The sequence below is a fragment of the Magallana gigas genome, chromosome 7 (genome assembly GCF_963853765.1).
Source record: "Magallana gigas chromosome 7, xbMagGiga1.1, whole genome shotgun sequence".
In the NCBI taxonomy this organism is placed as follows: domain Eukaryota; kingdom Metazoa; phylum Mollusca; class Bivalvia; order Ostreida; family Ostreidae; genus Magallana; species Magallana gigas.
In genome coordinates, this window is record NC_088859.1 from 27,659,197 (window position 1) to 27,685,955 (window position 26,759).

General features: G+C 31.4%; 1 protein-coding gene and 1 long non-coding RNA gene across 3 annotated transcripts in view; one reads left to right on the forward strand and one right to left on the reverse strand.

Annotated features, from left to right (window-relative positions):
• The window catches only part of LOC105325783 (transmembrane protein 94), a 44,224-nt gene that overhangs the window by 14,942 nt on the left and 2,523 nt on the right, over positions 1–26,759 (reverse strand). The window contains exons 1-11 of one of the 2 annotated variants that reach the window (XM_066067174.1): positions 9,932–10,173; positions 9,514–9,755; positions 9,184–9,332; positions 8,842–9,038; positions 8,172–8,329; positions 7,640–7,745; positions 7,135–7,221; positions 5,381–5,494; positions 4,842–5,009; positions 4,397–4,574; positions 4,010–4,065 (exon numbers count right to left, since the gene is read on the reverse strand). In XM_066067174.1, the coding sequence (XP_065923246.1) occupies positions 4,010–4,065; positions 4,397–4,574; positions 4,842–5,009; positions 5,381–5,494; positions 7,135–7,221; positions 7,640–7,745; positions 8,172–8,329; positions 8,842–9,038; positions 9,184–9,332; positions 9,514–9,755; positions 9,932–9,934 (1,458 nt within the window). In that variant the 5' untranslated portion in view covers positions 9,935–10,173. Of the gene's footprint in view, positions 1–4,009; positions 4,066–4,396; positions 4,575–4,841; positions 5,010–5,380; positions 5,495–7,134; positions 7,222–7,639; positions 7,746–8,171; positions 8,330–8,841; positions 9,039–9,183; positions 9,333–9,513; positions 9,756–9,931; positions 10,174–26,759 lie in introns of those variants that run through there. The other variant, XM_066067176.1, reaches the window with a different exon arrangement.
• LOC109618437 (uncharacterized) lies at positions 17,318–25,205 on the forward strand. The gene is made up of 3 exons (XR_010707972.1): positions 17,318–18,114; positions 22,524–22,666; positions 24,198–25,205. It is a non-coding gene; the product is annotated as an uncharacterized lncRNA (long non-coding RNA).

A 26,759-nucleotide genomic window follows, 5' to 3' on the forward strand; every position in this document is an offset into this window, starting at 1 on the left:
TTAATGTATTCATAGCACAGTGATTTAAAGAGAGAGAGAGAGAGAGAGAGAGAGAGAGAGAGAGAGAGAGAGAGAGAGAGAGAGAGAGAGAGAAAATTGAAAAAACAGGATGTTTTTTCCCATGCTCCAGCAACCATGGATGTCTTAATTGCAGCAGTTTCTTTGATGAAAAATATGAGGACCTTCCTTAAGTAGTAAACATGGTTAAGTAGTAACCATGCATGCCAGGCAACAGGTCAGAATTCGAAATAAAAGACCTGGGAGCTATAATAACCATGATGCTGCAAGTCAGCTCAGGGGATCATAATTTATGATAGAAAGAATCATTAAGCGCCAGGTTACAAATAAGCACAGCTGCTACATTATTAATAAGATAAACTTGTAATGTTGTTTACCTGGAATATTGTTAAGAGTACATGTTCCACATTTCAGACCCCACCACCCCCCAACCCCCACTAAAAAATTACAATAAATATTCCTCCACATTTTTTGAAAATGATTGTTTGAGATAAATTTACTTCATGTATTATAGATTTAAAAGCAATGGTAAATAACAATTTAATTGCAAACAAATATATAAATTGAAAGAACCTTAATTAATATCAATTAAAGCTTTCTACAATGCATTAACTATTTTTTAAAAACTAAAAAATCATCAATATCAGTGAATAACATGTAGTTTGCCAAACTAAAATTGACAATGCCACATATAAGTAATTATCTAAAAATGTTTAAATTAGTGTATGCTTTAATAAAAGAAAATTATGTGCAACCATTGTTTAGCCTTAGTATATAGCAAAAAAATGTTGACTTTATGCATCACAAAAAATGAAGCTAAATAATTGATGTCAATTAATAAAATCATTCTCTGTCATCAAATTTTTCTGCATATAATTGTACACCAAAGGATTGACAGATTCAGAGGTTCTCTTGATCAGGTTCGCATTAATCAAATCTCGGATAATCATCACAAATTGTGTCTTCTCCCATGGGCCAAAAAATCCCAATTCCTCTCACCTTATATAATTATAAATCTTCTATTGACATGTAATCGGAAACTTTAATGCTTAAAAAAAAACACTGGACAACAATAAAGAGACTTGGAACTCTATGAGCAAACAAACCGCATATTCATGGAGCCAAATGAGTGTTTTAAACCTAGATGATGAAAGGTATACACATAATTGTCATTCATTTCTCATGACGATGATTTAAGTTGACATACATCTACCGGTATTTCGATCAGCAGATCACTTGGACCATGCTATGATCAATAAGTCATTTTCTTGATTGCGAAGTCCTAGGCAAACACTCGCTAGGTGTTTCTGCATACAGAAGCACTCTCCGTTGTCTCGAGTTTTAATCAACTGTGATAATCACAGTATTAATTTTATCTCACAGAGCCGAAGAAAATCAATAAGGTACATTCTGGTGCATACACATTACCAGTTTGACTTCTCATACCTTAAGAATTAACTTCATGTATTGAAATTTGGATACATATAAGTTTATTGTCATTATTTAAGTAGAGATATTTATATTATGAAATTGTAGAAATGGTCATGAATTTAATTTGTTTTCCTTTGAATACAAAACCTATTTCTACAGAGATCAAATTTTAATTTTATGCTTCGTATTGGTGTATTACTTTAAGATTTTATTAATAAACTACACACAATAATACCACAATAATACCTCTATTGAAAATGAGGACCTCATTTCTTACGAAAGCCTTCAAATAAGTCACATTTCAATAATGAGATTTGTATAACAATCCATTATCTTGCATAGTATTTTTGTTACCTCAAACTAGATGGGACTATTTGAAAACTTTGAGATATCCGAATATTCGAGATATTGAGGGTAAAACACTTAAAAAATAAGTGGCTGGAACTTAAAAATCACTTTGACATATCTATTGTAATCGAGATATCGGTGTTCGAGATATCGAGGTTAAACTGTACTTTCTTAAGTATCAAAAAATTTTGACCATTTCTTTCACTTCCATTTTTTTGTATTTTCTACAGACATCTTATAAAATTTTTAATCACTTTGTTTTTAGATCCACCAGTACAAATTAATCTTCATGTATGATTAGAAAATGGGGGAAGGGGGGAGGTAGGGGGCTCTATTATATAAATAGTGCATGTTTGGGAGGGTAACAGTTGAAATTGACACCCCGAGAAAACCATTGTCAACCGACGCGAAGCGGAGGTTGACAATGGTTTTCGAGGGGTGTCAATTTCAACTGTTATCCTCCCAAACAGGCACTATTTATTTTGTTATACTGAATGTCTTTTTTAAAATTTTTAAGAAAATTTTACTGCTTTTATATAGGAATAACGTGAATTTTACAGCGAACCGTACGCGCATAATTTTCGCGCATGTAACATTTTTTAATGTTACCCGTTGCCAAGTGCGTTGCTAACGCTGAGGGTAATAGTAAATATTATTAACTGCGTCTTAACCAATCAGATTTCAGTATTTAACATGAAAGTATAACAAAACTATTTAAATTAATGTTGCCAACAATAATGTTGTTCAAATTACATAGAAATAATGAAAATTAGAAAGAGTACTGAGTTCTCAGAAAAGCTCATTAGAACTCGTCAAAACTAACCCTCCAGAAATTACAACAGGGGTTAAAGCTTCCATTTATTGACCATCTTATCAGATTTTTAGAGGCTAAAACTGACCAGATAAATTCAGATGAGAGATAATGCACAGCGTGTTTCTCGTGTTTCTTGAGTGGAGGCAAGAGAGTTCACTTTAATAAGGTTAAGATAAAAGCCAAATTTTCATGTTGATGACAAGAATTCACTCTAGCAGTTTATTCAATACCCAATATCTTAAGAAAAAGGCAATCACCGTAAAGTGAATATCTTTCTTGAATAAATCTGTTATTTAATATCCCGGCATATTAAAGGGACTTGGACACGATTTGAGATCAACAATTTTATTTTTATTTTTAATATAAAAAATGGTTAACTGGTGCATTTTAAATGAATTACCAATATATTGGATGTTAAAGTCAAGTTACAAGCGAGATACAAGGGTAAGAATTGGTTGTTATGTAAACAAAGCTCGAGTCTTATAGTTGTTTACAAAATATGTAATGTAAAGAATTACCATTTCTTAGAGAAAATGACATGTAAAAAACAACTTAAACAACTCATTATCTTCATAAATACTAGTATCAACAAAAGAAAGATACAATTGATTAAAACTTACACCAATACAACACATATGTTAAAATGACAATATTCGAGCTTTGTTTACAAAACAAAGAATTATGAACTCTGTATCTTGCGTATAAATTGATATTTGACTTTCAAATTTTGACATAGCATTAAAAACTTCTATATTTATCAGCATAAACATTGAAAATGGAAAAATAAAATTTGAAAATGTTCAGTCAAATCGTGTCCAAGTCCCTTTAAGGAAAATGTATACAAATACTAAAATTGGGAGTAAATTTGTACAGGTAAAAGTTAGGGAATATCCCTCTCATTAAGTAATTGAAAATATTGGTAGTGAAAGAGAAAGATTTACTCCTATACAATGTTGTGTAGTTTGCCAGCATTTATAAATTCATCACTCAAGAATAACCTTCTGTTTCTCAGACACACTTAAAATCATGAATGACAAATACCTCTTAAATATCTATACTGAACCCTTTAGGCATTTTTTTCATTATCTGGTTCATCACTTGATCATGCAGTATAAGTCTATTCTGGCTTTATTTTTTCTGATTGACTTTTTCATCTAAAAAAATGAGCTGCTTTCAAAATTATAGTTTTTGGAAAATTCTTCACCAAGTATAAAAGATAGAAATAAGCCTCAGTTTATTTAAGAGATTTTAGGGAATTACCCTTGCATTCATATTTTCATGTTCAATTCTGATTCTACAAGATTTTAGAAAAGTGAAATTTGATGAACTCTATCCTTATTTTTTCTCCCTAGATAAAAAATAAATGTGTGTAAAGGGAGATAATCCAAATAAACTTACCATGGAAGCATGAGTGAGATCCAAAACTTCTACGCTGCTGCCTGCTGCATGAGGTGCTAAAATAATAATAAAATTTATTAGATCACCATAAATAAATTAACAAAATCATTATTTTTTAAAAACATAGGGGGAAATGGTATCTCAATGTTATATTGTTCACACCTGTTAGAGAAAACTTTTCTTTTATCTGAGTGTCATCAAATATAAATGAACTGAAAAATCTGTATCCTCTGTTATTAATCTGTAGATTACCTATACAGTAAACCTTGCATGATTTTAAACAGCAATCATTAAACCCTTCCCCACAAACATATCCACATTTACAGTACAAAGAGGGAACTCTTTGAAATTTTTTATGGAATGCCGCTACATGCATGTATATCATACTTGTATGTTTCTCTGTCCCCTCCGGGTGGGGATGGATTTTGTCACAGGAATTGGAAAACCCTTGATCCTCCTCATCGTTTACTGGGTCTCTCTGTGACTCAGGGGTCAGGAAACAGATCTTCTCGGCCGTGGGATTGGGCCAGGAGAGGATTCCCTTCTTGTCCACACAACAGAATGACTACAGGAAACATGAAGATAAAAACAGTATATCACAATCAAAAAATTCAGTAAGATAAAATTAATTTTGTGATTTACTAGAAATAAACTATTTTACGGCGACTTATATTCACGATCAAACTGATGAAAACTTGTATCTGGAAAATATTATACCAAAACATTTGAGGACTGGATATCAGCAAGAAATGTTTGCAATGGCATGGCTATCTCTAACCTTGCAATAATTTCTTGCATGCGAATAAAATTTGGTTAAAAGTATCTGACTTACCGACACAGATCCAAGAGTCTGGGCGATGTTGATCTGCCGTGAGATGTAACAACCTTGGCCATTGGCGAGGTCCCAGTAGAGGCTTAGGATATTATTCAGCTTAATGTCCACCTTGGCTTCATCTTCTGATATGTCACTGTCACTGCTAAAACTGTCTTCACACAGCACCTAATAGGAAAAAACGAATTAATGGTTGATTAATATACCGGTACTGGTATCCCTTTTTAAAAGAATACATGTAGCTCTTTTACTACTGGAAAAAGTTTTAGATTTGTTAAACAGTAATAGAATACTTTAGTTTACTTTTAATTAAAATTTGACTAGAAGTTTGCTCCTTCACAACATATATGCTAAATTACACTGTTTACCATTTCTTTTGGAAAATATACCTTACAAATGTATTTCTCATTAAGTGGTAAACACTCTATGAAGTGTACAGCAATGTCCATCTTTATGTGAAATTATATCATAAATGTATTGTACTATGGCAGATACGGTTTGTTTTCATTACACTGTTCCTGGAAAAAAAAATGTCTAACCTTTGTTTCTTTGGCTACTTTGAATGCTGCATACACTCTAGCCTGTCCATAGTAATTCACCATTCTCCACAAAATGGGCAGAAAGAGAGGAGTTAGTGGTAAGATAGCATTGATCTGAAATTATCAAAATACATGATAGGTTACTAGATGCATCAATATCTGCCATTTAATTCCATGAATTCTTTGCTTACAAAACATCAAAATATTCTTTAAATATTGTACCGATAAAAAAAAATTCTGTAAGAATTTTGCTTTCAAGAATGAATATCTAACACAATGATTTCAAACTACTGTATTAATTCCACAGACTGTAATTCACATACACATATTTATTTCTCTTCTGAGTTCTGACACCATTACAGATTTGTAACACACAGATAGATTGTGAAAATAATGACAAAAAATGTTTGCAAAGTAAAATACTGTAGATTCCTTATTTTACGCGAGTACTTAATTCCGCGATTCAACGATTTACCATCAAATCGCGAGAACATGAAATCGCGAATGCCGAAATTTTATCTTGCTTTCATGTTGTTTACATGTGTCCCAAAATTAAAAGCGAGATTTTAAAATTCGCGAGGCGGACTTCTCGCGATTTTACGCGGATATTAATTCCTCGCGTTTAATTAGGAATTTACAGTATATCTTATTAATGTCTCTGTATGTGAATAAAAGAATAATGAAAAACAAGAGGAATTATTTCTCAAAATATACTGTAGATTCCAAATTGAACACAAGGAACTACTATCTGCGTAAGCACATTTAGTTTCTCGCTTTTATTTTTCAGACAGATGTAAACTTAATAAAACTATGATAGAAACATGTATGAGGTCCTCACAATTTTATATTCTTGCAATTTGATCTAAAATGGTAGAATTGCGGAATTAAGTACTCTCGTAAAATAAGAAATCTATCGTATCTAAGAAACTACATGGATGAAAAAAAAAAATACCACCACAGAAATGTTCTTTCATTTTTTTTAGTGCATATTTTGTAAAGGTATTTGCTGATATTGTATGTCATGTTGATACAATAAACTGTCAATTCAATCATTTCACAGACATTGACTATACAATTTCAAAATTTATTTACAATAACAATGCAACTGACTAAAATTAATTAAGATGGTGATTAAAATACCAAGTATGGTATGTTGCTTTGAATGGGGTCCTAAAATTAAATGTTCAGGCATTTTCAACTGGAATACATTTTAAACATTCCCTTCCGAAACTTGAAGAAAATAATGCCATCAAATTTCATTTGTACTACACATGAGAATATATGGGTAGTCAAAGCTTGTTGAAAAATCTATTCAGTTTTACAGTTACTGTGGAGTCATTAAATTAGAAGGGGAGGGGGGAGAATTTTCTTGGATTGCTTAAATTCAACAGGTTAGTGGGGATGTAATTTCATGTATTCTCTGACACCTACAAAAGGAAATATGACTTTATTACCAAAATTTATTATGGTAATTTGTGGAGGATGTTAATACGTGGATGAGAGGTACCCACCAATTCCACGAAAATTGAGTCACAACAAAATCTAATGATTCCAAAGTACAATACAAAACATGGTGTCTATTATTGCTAATCACTACAAGTTCACATAAATACAAAACACATAATAAAATGACACGTAGCTTCAATTTTCAAAATATGTCACAGCAATCTACATTGTCATCGGTGTGACTGATAAGACACTGTACTGTGACATTAAAGTTGATTCAAAAATGTTTTCATCCTTGACACACTTACTGGTAAAATGACTACAGTTTCTGTCCAGTGTCCAACATGCCCTGGAATGTACATGGTTCTCAACACGTTTACAACCAGAAGTAAGACCTGCAAGAACATAAAACTAAATACCATAAACCCTGTTATACATTGTATTGGGTTAATTTTTCATATTTTAAAATGTAACATACTTGTTGTAAATTAATTACAATAGCTACTGTACTGTAGCTTTACAAGAAAATTTGGGTTGACAGATTGTAGAGCTACAGTTCTGTTTATGCAAAAGACTTGCAAATTTTTGTGCACAAAAACATGTACAAGATTTATTTCTTAACACGTCTTGAAGAAGACGAATTTTGTTTAGAGGTAAAGAATGGGGACCGTCTTTCAGGGTTGGTTTAGGTGTTTAAAAGATTTTCTGAGGCAAGGAAAGCAATACACATAATTAGTAGTAGAACCGGTCCACTCACTCACAGCCAAACAAAGCACTGTATAAAGAGAGATAACTCTTTCAGAGTTTACTTACAGCTACAACAGGAAGCAGTCTTCTCTCCAGCCAGACACATGCTATATTGTATCTCTCATTTTCTGTAGAGCTAACAGGGTGCCCCACTCTGTTACTCAAAATCTTCCTGCAAATTAAGATCACACATTCTAAATCAAATTTCAAATACAAGCACATTTCAAGCAAAGTTCAAATACAAACATATTACATGCAATCCATTTCTTTTCTTTCTCATGCAATATAAATGAGAAAAAGATCTCAAATTGAAAGTCAATAAACAAAAATCTTCTCCACATTTTTTCACTTCTCTGAGTAAAGCCATCTTCATGACTTTTGGGTTTTAGGTCCACTCCACTCTTCGGTGGATTTGACTATAAAACTCTTGGCTTGTGAAGATGGAGTGAAACAAATGGGATTTGAAATGTTGTTACTTAGAGACTAAATTTATTTTTTTAGAATCTTTACTCCCTTGAGTGTCATTTTATTCCATAAAAAATATCGTCTAATATAAAAATAATTACAGAAAAAAAAACTATTATTACTGTAGTCTGACCTAAGTTGTGATATATATGGAGTCTCTAATAGCTTGAAGTAACTGACAGCCACTGGAGTTTTACTCTGAGGAATATCTGCACTTAATCTCCTTTTTTCTGCCTCTCGCTCCTGTGTGTAAATATCTCCCTCCATAAGAATCTTGTCTCCAATCAAGTTCTGTATATGAAAATTAAAAATTAATTTATGATGCCACTATAATAAAATAAAAAAAAGAAAGAGAAAAAAAGGTTCTGCCAACAATAAAAACATTATGTTTAATGTACTCCAGCCAACCCATTAAAATTACCCCTACCCAATCAATTTGTTTTCAATCACTTAAAATTCTACATTTTCCCCTTGATTGCAAGAAATACAGAATATGTATAATACAACATCGATTAAAAACATTTAGAAACTCAGGCTGTCCTATCCCTGTTACCAGGTATTTAAAAATACAAGTACTGGGGCACATGTTCTGAATATCCCACACTCCTCAAAGATAAAATAAGAAACATACCAAACAGCACATTATACTGTGTCCTTAATAAATAATATGAAGATTTAGAAGAATTTCATTTCAGAAAAATGGGTCATTTTTGTGTGACCTGATGGATTTTTTCGATGTTTAAAAAGTGGCAGCTGATTCAAAACTTCTTATTTGACTGTACAAATATCAAATCCTTCTATACCTCCTTCAGTATCACACATTTTGCTGGAACTCTTTGTCCTGGCCTTAGAAGGATGATGTCTTCCTTGACCAACAAGGGAACTGGAACGTTTGTATTTATCCCATCTCTGATTGTCCATTGCAGAGAAATGCATGGTGATATTGGTGAGTTTATGAATGGAAAATCCTCAGCACACCAATCGGATTTGGATAAAACATCTTGATGTTTAAAAAATGTACAGGGGATCAGATAATATCTTTAAAATTCATAATATTTACGGTAAATATTAAAAAATTATTTGTGAAAAAAGTTATTGCATCTAAATTAATTTGAATTATAAAATGTTAAAAAGAACTAATGTACCCTCTATGCGTCTCAAAGCTAGCTTTGATAATCGAATAAATTCTCTTCTCTGTAGTCGAGTGTTCCATACAGAAAACCATACATTTATAATAATGGTGAACACACAGATCACAAATTCAACTTTGTACCATCCAAACCCATTGTCCGAGCTGAAACAAATCAAACAAACCTTTTAATACTGATGTTATTTGAATCTGAAGGAAACACAAGAGTTTTAACTTAACTATTGAACACATCGCTTCATTGACTTGAGCATCAAATTTTATTATTAATAATATGAATGTGTGGCACATAAAACATAATAAAAATATAAATCATAATCATTATTACTTTTGAGTACTTATTCCAAATGTGACAAGCAATAATATGGCAATTGTTGCCACAATGAAACAACCACTCCAGTGGAATGTAGACTGTATCTGTGACGGATCAAGGGATTTACACAGGGATCCAAAGGATTGCTGTTTTTCCTTGTCTTCTTGCGAATTAATTTCTTTTGACATTTCGGTATGAAGTCTTTGAAGAGCTTCATGATTTGTATATCCCTTTTGTTCAGTTGAAGGTAAATTATCCTGTAATATCAATGGGCGATAATGAGTAAAATGTCAACATAATTTACAACCAGTGAACCACAGATGTTGAAAGTACATTACAATTGGGCAAGAGTATGTACTATTGGGAAAAGTTGTCTGAAATTCAAATTGAAAAAACTTAAAATAAAAAAATATATCCGAACTGAAATATTTACCATTATTGAAATATACTACACTAAATCCGTTTGTTATCGATTGAGGTATGAAAGTGCTAATTGCATGACGATTTCCCGATAAAAAGCACTTGCTGATGTAACTCATAGCTGTCAAACGTTACCAACGTGAATGTTTGAAAGTATGGTCGACTGAACATGTTCCTTCGCTCATATATAAAGCACAAACATAACATAACAATTTCAAGTTCAAAATTTTCGGCATTAGTCAGCCATCTTGATAATTGAACCAAAGTCTGTATAAAAGTAAGGATTTGGTTGGTTTACCCTTTGTTATGATGGCTAATCAGATTTGACGTTGTATAAATAAAAGATGATTAACTCATTCTTGTATTATTCGATTAATGATTAATGATAAAAACGATTTTTTATGGTACATTGAAACGAAAGACAAGTTTTGTTCGTTTGTTGTTTTTTGCTGTTGTTTTTTTTTTTTGGGGGGGGGGGGGTGTTCGGGTTTTTTTTGTTATTGTTTTGTTTGGGGGGTGGGGGTTTGTCACGAAAACAAAAAATAAATTTCTTTACCCATAGAGCCCCCCCACCCCCCCCCCCCCCCCCAATCTAAAATGATTCATTAAAAATAACTAAATTCATTGTCATGCTATATATTTTTTATTTAACTAATATTTTATTATGCAAATAAGTCCATAATAGGATTGGACACCAGGCTGTGACTATTTTAGCCCTCTCCCCAAGGATCAAAGTTACAAACTGATATTTCAATTACATTGAATTATATATATAAGAATAATAGGTAAAGAATATAACAAGTTCATAATATAATATGAAACATAATTAAACATGTCATTGCAGCATTTTAAAAGAAGTTGGAATTCATGTAGGATTAAGAACAGAGAAATAAAAATAAGACCACTGCATAGACTACATACTATATAAAATAAATACTTTGTATAACTATAGTAAAGTAAATTATAGGTATTTTTTTATTTCTTTTTTTTTTTACACCGATTTATAGATGAAGCGCGCCTTTGCTTTTCTCTGGAGAGCATGTGTCTATGAGAGGAAATGACAATGATCAAGACATTAGAGACATCAGTGTCAATGACGATTTGTGTGCCCAGTGTCTAGAGATTACTCTAGGGAAGAATATTACATGAATAACAGTGATATGTGTCTGTAGTCATTGTACAATAGAAACTCTGCGATAGACATATAACGATATTTCTAAAAAAAACTTTTTGTAAAAATTAAAGAGATGAGAAAAGATAAGAAAGTAATATATATCTAATTAATCTTGCATAATGAAGTGTTTTTGTCGATATATGTTGTAAAGCGAGAGGGAACATAATCCATTGTAATGACAATAGCTGCTGTGGAGTCATTTCAACACGACGTTTTTAAAGTCCTATAAGTGTTTAACATTTCCCGCGGGGCCCCACATCAGAGGAGAGCAAGAGACATCGTGGCGGGGACCGAATAAATGTGTCCCTGAAAATTTCCTACACCATGTTCCAATTAATCTTATTTATCTTTAGAAATTTCGACCGGAATAAAAAGAGAAAGAGTGGAAAAACTTAAAATAATTAACTATATAAGTACCCTGACCTTCCATTCTCAGCTATCTTTTTCTTTTTTTTTCTTTTTTTTAATAATCAGTTTAAAGACAATAATCCATTGCTTCGGAGATTTTTTGCTCTTAATTTACAGTTTGCATTATTACGTTGATGTCCTTTACAACCCATTAGACTGTTAGATAATGTATGATTGTGATATACGCGCGGATCGGGGGGGGGGGGGGTCCAGACCCCCTGCAAAATTCAAATTTCTTTAAACTACATTATTAAATTACCAAAAATATGCCTCGGACCCCACCCCTTCCTGGCAAACTAAAATTACCATTGGATTCCCCCCTGGAAAAAATTCTGGATCCGCGCATTTGACATCATTGGTGATGAATTTCGTTATTATTTTTAGTATATACACAATTTGCGGAAAACAATTTAGTCCAAGAGATAATTTGATCATCCAAATATTACAAAGATTAGATTGCTGATGAATACTTATGACGAAGAACAATGAAATGCATTGTCAAAATTATAACGGAATTTTTTTTTAAAAAAATGTATGCTTTTTCTTAAACCTCTTCAACCTACTGTATACCTCCATATTGTTCATTATATATACACGTTCTTGTGATCATTGTCTGTTTTTGTGGAATTTTAAAAAATATATTTCTTTTTAAAATAACCCTCATATACCAGTGATTAACTTGGTTTTGGGTGAGGAAAGAATTGAATTGAATATGTAGAATTAAAAATCAGCCAAAAAGAAAGAAAGAAATCAAAAAGATTCAAATTAGGGAAGCTAACATACAAACAGGATGTCTGTAATTGTAATTACTGACAACATTATTAGATAAATAAATAACAAAAAAGGATAAAAAGTGAGTTATATTAATGAAATGCACGCATGTTTCCATGTTTCTCTGTTTAGTTTTGTGAAAACCCACGAGGGAGAAGATTCCAATTATTGACACGCAACTGCACTGGAAGACAAAATTTATACAGAAACAAATCGGCTAATTGTTCAACAAAGAAGGTTTTGAATAGACCGTAATGTTTGTTGGGGAAAAATATGTCTGGCAATTAATTGCTCGATTAAATGTGAAAATTTCAAAGGTTTGCATTTTCTTATGTCAAATTCTATACATACAATCAATAATTATGTGAGTGTCGCATTGCATCAGAGATATACAAAAACATACATACAATAATTCAATTTAATTTTCAATTTATTTCACTCAAACCGTCAACGTGACGGTACATATATAATGTCTTACGAGTTGATAGAGGTAGATATGAATTTGCAAAAAATAATACTGGTCAAAGAATTCATTTAGAAAGAAACAAAAGAACATGTTTATTATGTAACCAAAATTGTGTAGAAGATGAAACTCACTTTCTTACTGAATGTCCATTATATAAAGAAGAAAGAAATTCATTTTTCCATTATGTCTCAATACTCAACAAAAACTTTATACTTTTAACAAAGAAAGACAAATTTATCTTACAAAGTTAAGTGAATTTCTGATCAATGCTTTCAAAAAAAAGACAGAATACTTTGAGATCTAAATGACCGGTGAATTACTTATATACAAATCATGATACTATCTTTATATTTGTATAAACTACTTTTATGACTATATATTATATGCACACTGTTTATATGTTTTGACATACTGATGTACATTTGCCCGGCTGTTACAAGTTCATGTATTTGTATGGACTATTTTTATATGTAGAATCTCTCTGTTTTAGGCATTTCTATCTAATATCTGTAATCTTGTATGCCCTCTGGGCCCAAAATTGGAAATAAACTATTATTATTATTATTATCATTATTATTATATTATAATACATCAATATTTACAAAATAATAGATGCAATTTCAGAGGTACGGTACACATTATAGAAAAAATGAGAACAATGTACAAATGTTCAAGGAGGAAGACTGATTCATAAATTTCAAGTATAAATTAATAAACAGGGGGCTTTGAGGGTTTTTTTTTTTTAAGTTTTAAGTAGACATTATTTCACAAAATTTTAAAGTACATGTATGTGGTATTTCACAAGATATAGGTTATCCACAACAACCTGTAACTTTAAATAGAACACAGAACCTTTGTTTTCTGTTAAGCTTGATTATTTTTAGATAAGCTTAATTTTTTTTTTGATATCTTATTTTCCTTCGGATATTGTCCTTTACAAAAATAGATCTAGATTACTGATAATCAAAATTTGTGTCATGTACAAAGTTTTTTTAATCAATAATCTAAAATTTGTGTCATGTACAAAGTTTTTTTAATCAATAATCTAAATTTTTGTAAAGGACAATATACGAGTTAATGACAACACTTTGTGTAAGGGCGATGCTATAATGCACATGATCAACCGTGCGTCAGTCTCTCATTTCTTTGCTCCTGTTTTTAAAATTGCATATAATTATTGTTTTGATGATTTCATCACAAAAAATATTTTTATTCTAAATCATTAAGGACATTCATCTCAAAATATCGAATTTCTTTAATTCAAAAAATTAGACAACATGAAATGAAAGAAAAGAAAGAAAACTGTGTTGGCGATTTTCTCTTTCAAATTCTAGCCTTTTAATTTCTTAATTGCATTTACAAACATGCTAACTTGATTGTATGTATATGCACTGGATTTAACCTGTGCAAGCATCGAGTTAGATAAACAAAATGTGCAAAAAGCGGGGGATAAATAAAATCTTGCTGGAACCATGCAATTACTACCACCGTGTCCCATTCTCTTCAAAAATATTTTCGGAAATTCTTTTCATATGGTTAGAAATATAAAAAAAATTAAAAATAAAATAGTATTTCAAAGAATATGCAGATATTAATCATTAGTTTCATGAATATATAATGCACTATTTGTGTAAAATGGAAAAAAGATTATGCATGCATTTAAGAAAACTTGTCCTATGTATCATATTTATATTCCTATAATACTTTGATGGACAGCAAGATCCTTTGAAGAACTTGTTCACTTTAAAACTGTAAAATGTGGATTCGCCCCATTTACTAAAATCGAGCTGGGCTGCGTTCAAGATCGTGGCTGCTACGTAGGGCTACGTAGTTGAACGGTAAGCTAGCCTAGCTGCGACGTAGATTATTCGTAGCCTAAATATTTTTTGCTAAGCATCAAATTCAAGATTATCACCTTAGTCATTGTTCCACTTTGTAACAAACCTGAAGTCTATTTATTTAGTGATATTTTATTTATCCTTTAAGGTATAACGAATTTTAACATGTATATTTCCGCTTGAAATTAACAAATTATGTCGATGTAATAAGTCTTGAATATTTTCAACTTCAAATATGAGACCTAGCAGCTGGCCGTTAAATAGACCTAAATATCTACGACCTAGTGGCTTGGCTAGCTGCTACGATCTTGAATGCAGCCAAGGAAGTTCAGATTTTGGAGATTACAGAGTTCAATTCAAATTTATTCCGGTTAAAATTCCGGATTTTTAGGACATATTTTGCTGATTATTAATTCATTAACGTTAATAGAAATAAAACGAGTCCCGATTAGCACTTACAATATATACCATATATACCAGTATTAAAAGCACAAAAAATCCAGTCAATAAGTTTAGTAGTATAGATATTAGCTAGCCTTCACATTTGCGAAAGTGATCGTGGGTTTCTGACAAATGGTTACACCCTTGTGCCTCAAATCGTCAGTTTTTGATCTAGATATACGATAATGCGACCGTTCGTGTAGTTATGACATAATTTTCGCCCATTTGAGACTGCAAATTGACTTTTTGTAATTTTACGTTTATTTTTTTAGACTTTGATGCATTCGGTCGTGGCTACTTTTATGTGAGACTTAATTCTATTCGATCGATTGGTGGCGGTTTCACTAAAGTTAGACTAAGATGCAACTAAACGTTCTTACACTCATGTTAGACAAGGATAAGACCGATCGTGGTACACTTAAATGAGACTTTAAGGCGATTAACTGGTCGTGGCTACACTTATGTGAAACTAAAATGCAACCGATCGTGGCTACACTTATATAAGACTAGAATGAGACTGGCCGAAGCTACACATATGTGAGACTGCGATTCGACTGTTCGTGATTACTTGGATTTGACGGGTCGCAGGTTTCCGACGCTTTTAAACTTAATATTCCAGAATGAGATGACATTGACGGTAGATTTTCAACAATTGTTAATGATAGATGTATTATTATTTTGCATTCGCTAGGAGGGAAAACGTAATGTGAAATCAGTTTAAATCAATCAATAAGAATATCCACAGCACCCTAAGCAATTAAGTTAAAACTACAATGAACAAATAATTGAAAGTATCGAGCTTTAGATACAAATTTTCATTATATCTGAGGTTTACATTTTTATTTATCTTGTGTTTTCCTACAGGAATGACGTTATTTTGTTTGTATTAACATTCGATTTAATTTTGTTTTCAGTCTTAGTTTTGGTCAAAGATACGAAAAGCCTTCATTTACGTAGATCTGCATTGAAACGCTGTCTATTTCATCGATTTGACTGCATGGTTTTGAAATGAAGTTGTGAAACCTCTCGCCTCGGTTTACATGCTTCTGGGCTAAAATATATTTTCCATGAAAACACATATAGAAAAATATTTATGCTAATAAAGAAAAAGGACCAGAACTGTGGATACAATGTGCAATCTTTAAAAGTATTCGAAAGTTTATCTTATAAGCTTTACAATATAAAAAAAAACATCCTGAATTGTTTTTACACATATAAATACCCCCCCCCCCTGAATAAATTAATAAATACTCTCTCAATGAATGATTACGTACTAACATTACAACAAATAGTGTGTATAGTTTCTAGTAGTTTTGAAATTTTTTTTTTTTAATCATGGATTGGTTTGTAATTTTACATTCAGCTCTCCTTTTGCTCTTGTCGTTACCTCAATAGAATGTAGGCTTTCGACGAACTCCTCAGACACGATCATAACAATTACGTACCATTAACTTACTTTCATTTCGCTGTAATAATGCAATTAAGTGATTCCTTTTAGTATGCAGTAAGAAGTGGTATATCCTCTCTCACAAAAAGGACAATGGGTGCAAATATATAACTTTTATAAGAATAACATTACATTACTATTAATGTAATTTTTATAAGAATAACATTACATTACTACGAAATTTTGAACTTTTACTGATAAATCAACCCTTAATTTTTTACTACCACCACCCCATTCTCCCTCATCCATAAAAAATATTTTCTATTTCAGTTGGATACGAGGACTAATACAGATGTTACAAGTCATTATCAAGATACACAATACAATTTTTATAACAACACTAATGTGTACACATATGCTAATATATAGGCATTTTAATTTACATTAAATTCATAAATGCTGGCATATTCTTTCAAGAAATGGACGTCTACAGATCTATTTCGATTGTCACTCACCAAATGATTTTTAAATTAGTATATATTTGTCGAAGATTGACAACAAAGTTTTTGAGATTACCATCACCTGCAGAATACTTTCACGTCTATTAGCGTTATCATTTTGTGAGTAAGTAAGTAATCACATGTAAGTCAGTCAGTCTGTGAGTGAGTGACAAAGTAAGTAAGTGAGTGAGTCATTAAGTTAAGTTAGTCGCTTATAAAATTACTAAAGTGTGTGAGTGAGTAATTTTTTAATAGTTGTGAGTCACTACTATTAAAAAATTACTACTAGTGACTTGTGAATACAGTTTTGGAGAGAGAGAGAGAGAGAGAGAGAGAGAGAGATTTTATCTTACCTGCTGCTAATTTGTAAAGAAAATATTGGCTAACAGTGTCTGTCACTTGGAGACCATGCAGTTTATCCCATATATAGCGAGAACAAAATGTACCCCAATTGAGTATAGGTATAGTATAAATTTCTTTTACTTTCCCTAATTCAGTGTGTACATATAAGATTTGCAGTTTTGGCAAGGATAGTTAGTGAATAAAAGTCTAATGTCTAGATCACACCTTACTGGGTAACGTTAACAAACTTCTAAAGGAATGAAAATACGGCGACAAAACGCAATCCGATGATTTTCTGTTGATGAATAACGACTCCGCCGCTGTTGAAGGTTCCCGAGATCAGTGTTTGAAAGCACATAAAACGGATAACAACCGAACGTTTATTGGGAAACGTTCCGTCATTTAACTAATTTTAAGGAACGGACCTCACCGAATAAGAAAGAAACAACTCGTACCTAATACGAATGCGTAATGTATTGAAAACTGAGTGACAAAATGTCAAATAGCACGGACTTCACCAAATTTCAAATGGCTTTGACAAGGAAAGGACAAGAAACGCGGAGATGAACGGATCGAAAATTGTGTGCCACCCGTTGGAACATATTCGCTAGCCAAGGGTTTACGATCCACTCTGCTAGAGGAGCAGACTGGATCGTAAACCCTTGACTAGAGAAGATGCTAGAGGAGCAGACTGGATCGTAAACCAGATGCTAGAGGAGCAGAGAGGATCGTAAATCCTTGGCTATCGAAGATGCTAGAGGAACAGGGTGGATCGTTAACCCTTGACTAGCGAAGATGCTAGAGGAGCAGAGAGGATCGTACACCCTTGGCTAGCGAAGATGCCGTTGGACGCACGGTAGCATTATCCGGTAAGTTGTGACCGAGCATTCAATACTCGGAAACCTAATTCGTAGTTTCATTTATACAAACGATTCCAACATTTTGCAAAAAGTTATTCAGACAGGTACGATAAGGACTGGTCTAAATAAACAATGATTATAGGGGTATCAAAATTTAGTCACTATATAAAAAATGAGTTTTAAAAAGTTTTAAAATGGATATGCCATTATATGAATATCGGTAAACAGATATAAACAAAACTATTTCATTTTCTAATTTTTAATTTTCTAAATCCGACTTCCATTTTTGTATTGTCCTTTACAATCTTTACAATTTATATTCTTGACAACCAAAATTTGTTCATGACAAAAATATATTCATTTCCACGCAATAATTTCTACATGTGTCGTCTGCGACGAAATAATACACACGTCATGAAGACATGTTCACAGCTGCTTCAGTTGTTTATCGTTTATCATGCAAACCAGTGGACATGTGAACGTGAATGGCAACATACATCAAACTATGAAAGATTTCGAATAATACATTCACGACATCACAACACATTTCACTTAAAATTCCTGGCAGATTTATGGATCACCATAGCTAGAGATTATGACGTTAATACAACCAACGATTGTTCTAAGTTCTTCTGTCGGTCTTTAGCACTGGTAAATGCATGCTGTATGTTGTTGTTGAATTGACTTCAATTCTTTTTTTTCGTATTGCTAATCAATAAAACTGCGTGGAAATATAGCGATTTTTCGCCACTTTAAAAGCAAAAACCGAACTAATAAATATGTCAGAGGGACCAATGGTGGCTTTGCGTGTATTTGGAGTTACTCTTAGTTTATCGTGCGTTGAATAAAGGATCAGCAATTGTAATATGTTATATACCTTGTTATCCTAATGCTACATGACATTTGTTTAATAAAAAATGAAAGAAAGATTGAGAGATGGAGGAGGTGGAAAATGACAGATGCTTTAACAACATCTATAATTCTTCCAAATGGAACAATCAACTACCGAAATAGTAAATAAAATCTATGTTTACTTATTAGAAATTCTAAAATTATAATTCTAATTCGATAAAATGTATAACATCATGTTTATTTTTTATTTTTACTTTACGTTGAAATAAAGAACATCGACTTTTGAACATTGATTGTGAAAAGTTATTTTTTTTTAATTTCACTTATTCAATGCCCAATTTTCATCTCATTAAAACGATTATCTATAAGATGTAGTTATTTAATATTCTTTAATTCATTGCAGACTTTATATAGTCATTGTTTGGAAGAAACGAAATTTAGGTAATTTCAAAGTGTGAATACGAAAATGCATAAACATATTTGTCTGAATTTGGGATATCACACCATTTTGCACTTTATTCCATGTTCATTATAGTGTTTAAAATGCAAAAGACAACATTATAAGGAGAATCTAGAGTGTCTTCTTTTCGGAATTCGCGCATAATGTCGACATAGAAAAAATACACTGGAGGCTACAAGATGGGTGTTCATGCGAAAGGGCATTGTGGAAAATATCGTATTCAAACAAAATACACATTCAACAGATGTCAACAAAAGTTCACATTATTGATTCTATGCACACAAAAACCCTAGCTCTCCAGAAAACAAAAAGATTTGTTGTTTTTGTGTGTGGGATATACCGGTAATTATGTTAATTATGAAAATAATATATGAAATCAAATCCTATAAGACATATAATATTGTTAAATCTATACACGTTTCTCCCCGATGAATACGTATGCAAGTAAGTCTTTAATTTAATTTCTAAACCACCTAATCAAACCTACAATTTCAATATACAGGATTTAGATTGAAATTTACAGTTCAAAAATAATTAAATGGACTTTAAACGGAAGAAAACGAGAATTTTTTTCTGATTTTCCCATGTGCTGTCCTCTTCCTGTATCATAATAAACGACCTATACACTATGTACATGTACGGTGTACATATATACATGTACATGAATATTTATGCGTGTGAAAAAAACCCCCAAAAGACACATGTGCATAATATACATTTAGTTTAAAGTGACAGTGATTTTTCTGTAGCTTTTGACGTGGTAAATTCATTTTAATTAGCAAGCTTTTTTCTTTAACACTAAATGCTGGATTCCATAAACGATTATCAGAGAGATGGTATTCCTAACAATATTCAGTAGCTTTGATTATTAATTTATTTTTTCAATTACAAAAACATCTGTTCAAAATATCACTTTGCAAAATGATATTGTTGAAATATTTAGTATGTAACTGATTTGAATTCAATATTTCATATAGAATATGACATTTTTTTAGATATAGAAATGTGATACTAATGTAGTATATATATAAATATCAATACTACCTCCTTCATTTGTGGACGATAAGTCTAGATTTTACACATTCATTTTGCCAATATATATGGTGCAATCCAGCCCCCAACCTTTCTGCTACAGCCCTAATTGCATAGTCAATTTTAAATAAATCAGTATTGATACATAGCTAACTAAGGCGTCGTTCCCGGAATCCACCCTAAACAAATGTCAACTGTATTATCTTTCAAACAACACTTGGTATTTAGTAGTTGGCGACAGCTGTCGACATTTTTTAAAATCTAGATTAAAACATATGTGAACGCATCTTGTGTTCTGTAACTTAGAAATTATAAACTTTTTAAAACTAAATGTTTCCAATATAATAATATTACACAAAAGATCTCATTCAATTAAAAAAAAATTAGAATTTTCTATTAGTTCCCTCATTACTAAATAAAATGCAAAGACGCAACCAATTTCCTTCTTTTATTAACATACAAAGTAAATATCAGGTCCACTATTGGCATATTCCATGTAATTTATTCAACCAGCCATCCGGAGTGATTCCATGAATGGCGATCAAATATTTTGCTTTCAGAAATAATCACAGCGGTGTAGTGTTTCGTAAAACATTTGACAAATTTATAATTAATCAAACAAGACATGAAGCCAAAAAAAAAAATATAATAAAGATGCAAACCACGAGCATTTGAAAGAATAGTATAGAAATATTCTTGCCATTAAGAAACTCACAAAATCGTGGCCTAAAGAAATAATTCCAAATTACGTACGGTGATAACAAACAGCAATCGCACGACAACGCAACAATTTTTTTTTGGCTGCAGAAAGTAGAAAGTTATGAAATGTGAATAAATATTTGATAAGAAAGAATCAAGCCTGCATTATCATCTTTCATAGAAATACAGGATAACCCCAAGATGCACTGATGCATAATTAAGAAGAAACTAATAGTATTTCTTCATCTGAATAAACAATTTACTATCTACCATAAGACCATCTTCGCTAGCCTAGGGTTTTCGGTCCACTCTGCTCCCCATAAAGCGGCCATAAGACGTACTACATAGAATATAGATTTGTGGTTAAATTTAATCTTTTTGGCATTGTAAATTTACCAAATGCAACCGTATGTTTGTTCAGATTCAGATAGTTAACCTTGATAAAGGGTAAACAATGGACTGACATCTATTAGATAGATAGATGGAGTACATATTGTTTGGTCCAATGCAGAACAATGAATTATTTAGACGGGAAACACTCTTTACATTGCCCATGGAATGAAAATGTAAAATAATAAACCCGCTAAGCTGAATGAGACAAATATTCCATTGCAACTCTGAATAATACCCATGCATTAATTGTCAGGTCTTTTTATATAGTACCTTTAACATGAAATGTTAATTTCAATCATGCAACGAACAAGATTTTTTGGACACAAATGCAAACAGATACTCGGATTTGCAAACACAAGTGTTAATTGAAACTCAGTTGAATTAACAGGAAAAATTGAAAATGATCGTATGATTCTTCTTGTATTCAACTGCATTTGAGTTGGCTCTACTCCTAATAGCTCAAACTACTTGATTAAAGTAATTTAACGAAACACGTATTTCTAAAAAAAACAATAAAAAAAAAATAACAAAAAAAACCAAAAACAATTGAATACAAAACCAACCCAGTACCTTATAAATATACTATTGTATACAGAACCAAAAGTACGTTCTCAGCGTCACAGGTGAAGTAAATCTTAGGGCCCCATAAATCAAGTGTGGCATGGGCCGGCGTATTGATGCATCTGTTCGTTAGTTACTGCTTGGTGTCAACTTTATATTTTTATTGTGTCAAATTACATTCAGAGATTAAGGCCAACCTTCTGAGTATGCTCCAGATGGGAGTTTTATTTAAAAACTTGAATCGCACAGGCATTATCTCGCATGTGTGCTATATGAAACATAAAACATATATTTATTTTTATTCACATCTGCTATTTTATGTTTGTTTTTTTTTTTTTAAATTTTTAATATGAAAATATATCTAAAAAATAATTTATTTATTCATTTATTCTGTAAAACTTTGTAAGATATTTCGTTGCAGAGCAAAAGGGAACCGGACATGTTGAACAGAGAATTAACGAATTTTCTGGTCGTAAATTGCCTATAAATCATGTCAAAGTCGGGCAATTTTACACCCATTGAAAATGTTAAAAGGAAGACTATTCCCTCGTGATGACATTTAAGGTAATGATCTTTTAATTTGCAATAGGATTATTTATTAGCACTAGGTTCTAACTAGTGTTCATGAATTTTGTTTTTTTTTTTTTTTTGGTTTTTTGCATTTTAAAAATCTTAAGTTGTCAAATCATTATTTTTTAATAAATGGATTTTTTGCATGGATATAGAAATAAGAAAAGACGTTTAGTTTTCCCTGCATTCACCAACGTATATAGTCAATTAATTAACATGATTAATGCCAACATTATAGAAATAATTGAATTTATGCAGACAGTTATTAATTGAATGAGGAAGGAATTCCTTGCTTCGTATGCATGCATCTTGCAAGTTGTTTTATAATCCATGCAAAATTAGCCTTACATCATGTTGGTAAAAGTTGGTACACAGAAATTAAAAAAAAATCCATTTCCCTTTACGGACCAATGCTAGTAACATATTTTAGACTAATTTCACTAGTAAAATTACTCCCATGAAGATTACTCTAACGACAACGGTCGTTGCATATTTCATTTCCATGTGTAGTTGTCATGTAAATCCATCAACATTACGAGTAAATTTCTTCCCATCCTTACGTGTCTGAGTGATTTTATATTTATATATATATATATATATACAACTCATAAAATACATTTTTTTTTCGTTTACAGACCAGGACCTTTTTATTTAGTTTATGTGATATCTTATACGTTATATATTGGCAATCACATTTTTATATCGTATACTAGTAATCTAAATCATATCATCTGATATGGTTATACATATTTAAAATTAATAAAACTCATTTTGGGTTAACATAAGTGTCATGCATTTATATTAACTGACTCTATATGGGCACTCTAATGGAATAAAACGTATTATCTCTCATGCAGTAATTGGAATCTCATGATCAAATCGTAAATTTGTGGAACATGATTTTTTTAGAAGGTCTATAGAAATGCTTTTAAAATATGCTTAGCGTGTTTCTTTTGATATGATGTGGCACAATTAGCATAGAAATTTAAAAAAATAAAAAATCTAGATAATAATACAAATGTATTCATATCTTGTCAATGGTTGACAAGTATTGTTGAATATCTTCCACCACGTTACACTCCTCTTCTTAATTCCAAACTTCTAGAATCTATGTCAGTCAGCTCTTTATAATTTTCAGCCAACACACACAAATCTTGATTGAAATGATGGTTCGACAAACATTGTTACCAAAATACAATTTCCACCTTCCCATTAACCCTCAATTTATGGTTGTATCAAAGTCAGACTTAATTCATTTCTTAGAATGAGCGCTATAACATTTTGTAAAATTATAGACCAACTTAACATTATGTGAATCTGGAATGCATCAACTTTCACCTTTCAGAGCCTGTAAAACATCTTTCAGAAAATTAATGTTTCCCCAAAATAGTGCACAGGACATGCAGTGTTTACGTGTTTCTTTTGTTTTTTAATCTGCAGTTTAAAAATAAGTTTCATTTGAAATGCCTATAAAACAATTGAACAATTAAGACAACGCAAAATACACTTTTTGTTCTCTTTACAGTTTGCTTGAGACATTGCTCGGAAAGAAGATTTCAAAGCAAATTGATATGATCGGATACTTGTCAGTGTACCAAAGAGACTGAGATCCACCAATTGTTCTTATTCAAGTATAACTTAGTAGGCCCAAAAAATCTTACACATATTTTTTGTGTTAACTGTGTGCTCTACTCCGTCTACACTAAAACAAACTAAACGCAGTTTCCTTTTTCTTTTAAATTTCATTCTCTCATTCTTATGTAAATTTCTCTGTAAACAAATCCAAACACGTAAACTTATTTTGCTAATCATATACACAAATATTTAACTTCCTTATTACATCGTGGAAGTTTAATATAAAGATCTTTAAATTGCACGGAAAAAATATACCGGGGTTATTATGTCTAGAGAAAAGGATCCCACAAAGAACAAAACAATGCCATGTGAACAAACAATTGTAATAGACAAGTTAGGATCTTTACTTATGAAACAGATTACGCTTACCGTCATCATTTTGAAAGACGAAAAACTCACCTCCGGTAGACGGCTCTCGTTCAACATTCATCCATCGCCATGTTAATCATGAATAATTATTGACAAGTTTTCATAATTCTTTAGATTAATATCACAAAATATTCTCTGCCGTTTATTATTATACCTAAATGCATGCAATAAAACTTAAAATATGTTTATATTAATACTCTGAACTTTATCTTCTGTTCTCTTGTAGACATAATAAGGGTATTTTTTTTTTCGAAAGAAATAATCGTACAAATACCTTTTCCCTTTAAGTATTCTCCTGATCTCATCTTACATTATCAGTGTAGATTGAAAATTTACGGTGAATCACAATTTGAGTGGCTTTCGTGGTACGAGTAATATTTTTCACGCTCTTTGTGGACTTTCCAATATTTTTATTATCGTATGTTTGTTATCAAATATTTTAAAATTTATTGCAGCTATATTTAAATTCACATGCTTTTCATGCATTTTGACTTTCTCAAATTAAAAAAAATGCTTAGAAAACATGTTCAGCCATTGAAACTATTTCATTTGCTGTATACGCAGACCCAAATTTATTTATATATAATTACTGAAACGTTGCTCCGCCTGTTTTGTTTATATTAATAATATCTATTAACTACATAACAAATAATTAAAGTTTTATTTATTTCATCAAATATCGAATTATACATCTCTGCAGTTATATATTGTGATCATCGCGAGGTGAAAACTCGACAAAAAATAATGGTTTGTACAGATACTGAAAAAATTTAAGTACAGTACTAACAAGGCAAATTATGAAGTTGGGTTTTTTATATACTTTTTTCCGGTTTGTTTTATATTTTTTTTGTTGGGATTATTTTTTGTATATGCAGTGAACTCTGAGCACTATTGAGATAGGTCGTTATGACAACACTGCCAGGAACTCGAGAAAATGTATAACTTGTCAGATGAGTTTCAGTTTTCTTCCCACATGACAGTTCTTTGTTTATTTGCATTATATCTATCCAATCTTATTTTCGGAAATTTGAAATTTAATAATACTGAACGAATAGTTGATATTCTTAAGACTTTTGTCTAGTTTCCAAGACCACTTGCTTGCAAGTTTGAAATGTTATCATATGTAAATATTGATGCGCTTTAATGCCATTCAAGTGAATAAAGAATTAATAGTTAAAATTTAAAATAAGAAATGTAGATCTAAGTCTCCTGTAATACGGTTTCTGAATCTCATGTAATGAACTAATTTTGTGATTTGCACAATGAATAACAAGTTGACTGATTATTCAGCCTAACATACTGAAGTTTTTATTGAAGGATAACTACGGATAGGCATGCCCATTAAATATCAATGTTATATCGACCCGTTCAATTTTCTCGTTGTCAAGATACAAATTAACGATCACAAAAATGAACTGGTTGGGCAAGTTAAAAAAAACAAAAATATTTACAATCAAAGAATTTGAAACTATAAACCCGAATATGGGAAATGAGTACCAGCCTAAAATCCATATAATTCATATTCCTTGTGGATAAAAAAAATTAAACCATTAAAAGTGTGTAATTCGCGTGTTTTGAATTTATAAAAAATGAAATATATTTCATAAAAAGCAATGCCTTAAACAGTGAAAAAATTACTTGGAGATATAAATAAATAAGCAAGTTTAACTTGCAGTCATTCAATGCCGTCATACGAAATACAAAATGTATTCTTTTTTTTTTATTGCAAAGCGACAAACTAGGAGAACTCTCGAACGAGGTATAAAATTAGTACAAATATAATCACATTTTATCTTATTATCAGCCCACAGAGTCAATGAACAGTAACGCGTACTAGTATGTATCCAATAATACAACATTGAAGATAGATACATTTACCCCAATAATTTACCATGAATTAATTTTGCATTTTCATTTCTAACTAACTTTAATTAAATTGTGTATTTCATGTTTCTTCTCACCAACAGAAAGCGACAAGAGGGGGATATAAAAGAAGGGATATAAGACAAAATGGACATTTAGAAAAAAAAAACCAACTGGTTGATTGTATTTCTTCTCACCAACAGAAAGCGAAAAAAGGATA